The sequence below is a fragment of the Cervus elaphus genome, chromosome 13 (genome assembly GCF_910594005.1).
Source record: "Cervus elaphus chromosome 13, mCerEla1.1, whole genome shotgun sequence".
Classification (NCBI taxonomy): Eukaryota; Metazoa; Chordata; class Mammalia; order Artiodactyla; family Cervidae; genus Cervus; species Cervus elaphus.
In genome coordinates this window covers 71,356,412-71,358,813 of record NC_057827.1, presented here as the reverse complement: position 1 = coordinate 71,358,813, position 2,402 = coordinate 71,356,412, and the positions used below count along the sequence as shown (strand labels likewise).

The 2,402-nt window shown below is 64.8% G+C and overlaps 1 gene segment (V, D, J or C); it reads left to right on the top strand.

The window, feature by feature from the left end:
• Positions 1 to 206: 206 nt before the first annotated feature.
• LOC122706354 lies at positions 207 to 1,476 on the top strand. The segment is given in 3 exon segments: positions 207 to 335; positions 517 to 838; positions 1,028 to 1,476. Coding segments are annotated over 3 exon segments (807 nt in total).
• Positions 1,477 to 2,402: the final 926 nt, after the last annotated feature.

Genomic DNA, 2,402 nt, shown 5'->3' with positions numbered 1-2,402 from the left:
TGCACCCTGTATTTCAGTGGGTGAAACCAGCCCCAGCATCTTCCCGCTGAGCCTTGAGAATGACGACCCAGCCGGGCAGGTGGTCATCGGCTGCCTGGTCCAGGGCTTCTTCCCATCAGCACCCTTGAACGTGACCTGGAACCAGAGTGGCAATGGCGTGTCCGTCAAGAACTTCCCCGCCGTGCTGACCGGGAGTCTGTACACCATGAGCAGCCAGCTGACCTTGCCGGCCAGCCTGTGCCCAAATGACAAGTCCGTTGTCTGCCAAGTGCAGCACCTCTCCAAAGCCAGCAAGACCGTGGACGTGCCCTGCAAAGGTAAAGGTCAGAGGGCAGGCTGGGGTGAGGCCCCGTCCTCCCACCCCAACCCAGCGTGGACCATTTTCCTGTGGGTGCTGTACACAGACAAGAGGGGGTTGAGCCCCTGGTGGGGGTGCCAGGAGGGGCCCGGGCTGGAGCTGGAGGCCAGGGGAGGCAGGCAGAGGGCTCACTGACCTGCCTTGCCTCTCTTTCAGAGGAGTGTCTCCCATCGAACTGCGAGCCCAGCCTGTCCCTGCACCCACCCGCCCTCGAGGATCTGCTCCTGGGCTCCAACGCCAGCCTCACGTGCACACTGAGTGGCCTGAAAAAAGCCGAGGGTGCCAGCTTCACCTGGAACCCGACAGGTGGGAAGACCGCCGTCCTGGGGTCGCCCAAGCGTGACTCCTGCGGCTGCTACAGCGTGTCCAGCGTCCTGCCGGGCTGTGCCGATCCCTGGAACAGCGGACAGAGTTTCTCCTGCTCTGCCACCCACCCCGACTCCAAGAGCTCACTGACCGCCAGCATCAAGAAAAACATAGGTGGGCCTGGACCACCGCGCGTGGGCGGCAGGGCACTCCACATGCAAGGCACCCGCCGGAGCCTGCCCCTCCCTCTCCAGCCCTGCGCACCCCTCACAGAGGGAAACTGAGGCACGGGGGGGGGGGGCCCAGGGGACAGGGGGCGCTCTCCTCCCCGTGCAGACCCCTGACCCACTCTCTGCCCTGCAGGGAACACATTCCGGCCTCAGGTCCACCTGCTGCCGCCGCCGTCGGAGGAGCTGGCCCTCAACGAGCTGGTGACGCTGACGTGCCTGGTGCGGGGATTCAACCCCAAGGACGTGCTGGTGCGCTGGCTGCAGGGGAATCAAGAGCTGCCCCGTGAGAAGTATGTGACCTGGGACCCCCTGCCTGAGCCTGGCCAGAGCGTCTCCACCTTCACTGTGACCAGCGTGCTACGCGTGGACGCCGAGGTCTGGAAGCAGGGGGACAACTTCTCCTGCATGGTGGGCCACGAGGCCCTGCCCCTGGCCTTCACCCAGAAGACCATCGACCGCCTGGCGGGTAAACCCACCCACGTGAACGTGTCCGTGGTCATGTCAGAGGTGGATGGCGTCTGCTACTGAGCGGCCCACCCCAGCCCTTGAATAAACTCCATGCTCGCCTGAAGCAGCTCTGCACGTCCCTGTGGCCGCCTGTCTGTCCGTGCTCCTCCTCGGGGTCTGTGCACACTGGGAGGGGGCAGGTCCCACGAGGAAAGCAACAGCGCCAACCCCCTCCAGGCCTCGCGTCCCCTCGGCCTGGCGCTAGACATGCCTTCACGGCCATGCATGTGTGTGTGTGTGTGTGTGTGTGTGTGCGTGTGTGCACATGGGTGTGAGCTAGGGCTGACTGTGCGAAGCAGACACAGCCTGGTGGGTACTGAGAGCAGAGGCCCCACGGAAGTCCCGGGGTGGGGGAAGGGCTGACTCGGTCACTTGTAGTTCAGGAAGCTGCCTCTGGGGGCAGCCAGTAGGCACGAGCCAGGCAGAGCGGGGAGCCTGCCGGCCAGGGAAGAGCCAGAGCTCGCCCAGGACCGGGCTGGAGGAGGAGAGGCTCAGGGAGGGCTGGACGCCAGGGGCCCCACCCCATCCTCTACACAGGAGAGCCCCTGACGGAACAGAAAGGGGCCACCCCTGCCCCGGGCACAGCTCTCCCCTCCCCACACCCCACCGTTCTGCACGTGTACACAAGGGTGCACGCACACATGCTCTCCTGTATGCACATGTTCTCTCTCTCACACACACATATGCACACGCACGCACGCGCATGCAAGCCTAGCCCTGCAGGTGCAGGAAGTTGACAGCCCAGACCCAGCTCCAGGAAGGCTAGGGGAGTCCCCGCCCAAGTACCCAGACGTTCCCCAGGCCCAGCTCCACTGCCCCAGGCCCCACTGTGTGTCCAGCTGGGCACAGCTCAGGGACCCACTGGAGAAGCCTGGCACCTGCTCCCTGCTTGGCCTCCATATTCAAGTCTCCCATCCCTTCCTGAGCCCAAGTGTGGCCCAAACCATGGACAATATGGCGGAGGGAGGGGTCAGAAGAGAGCACCTCCACCCAGGGACCCT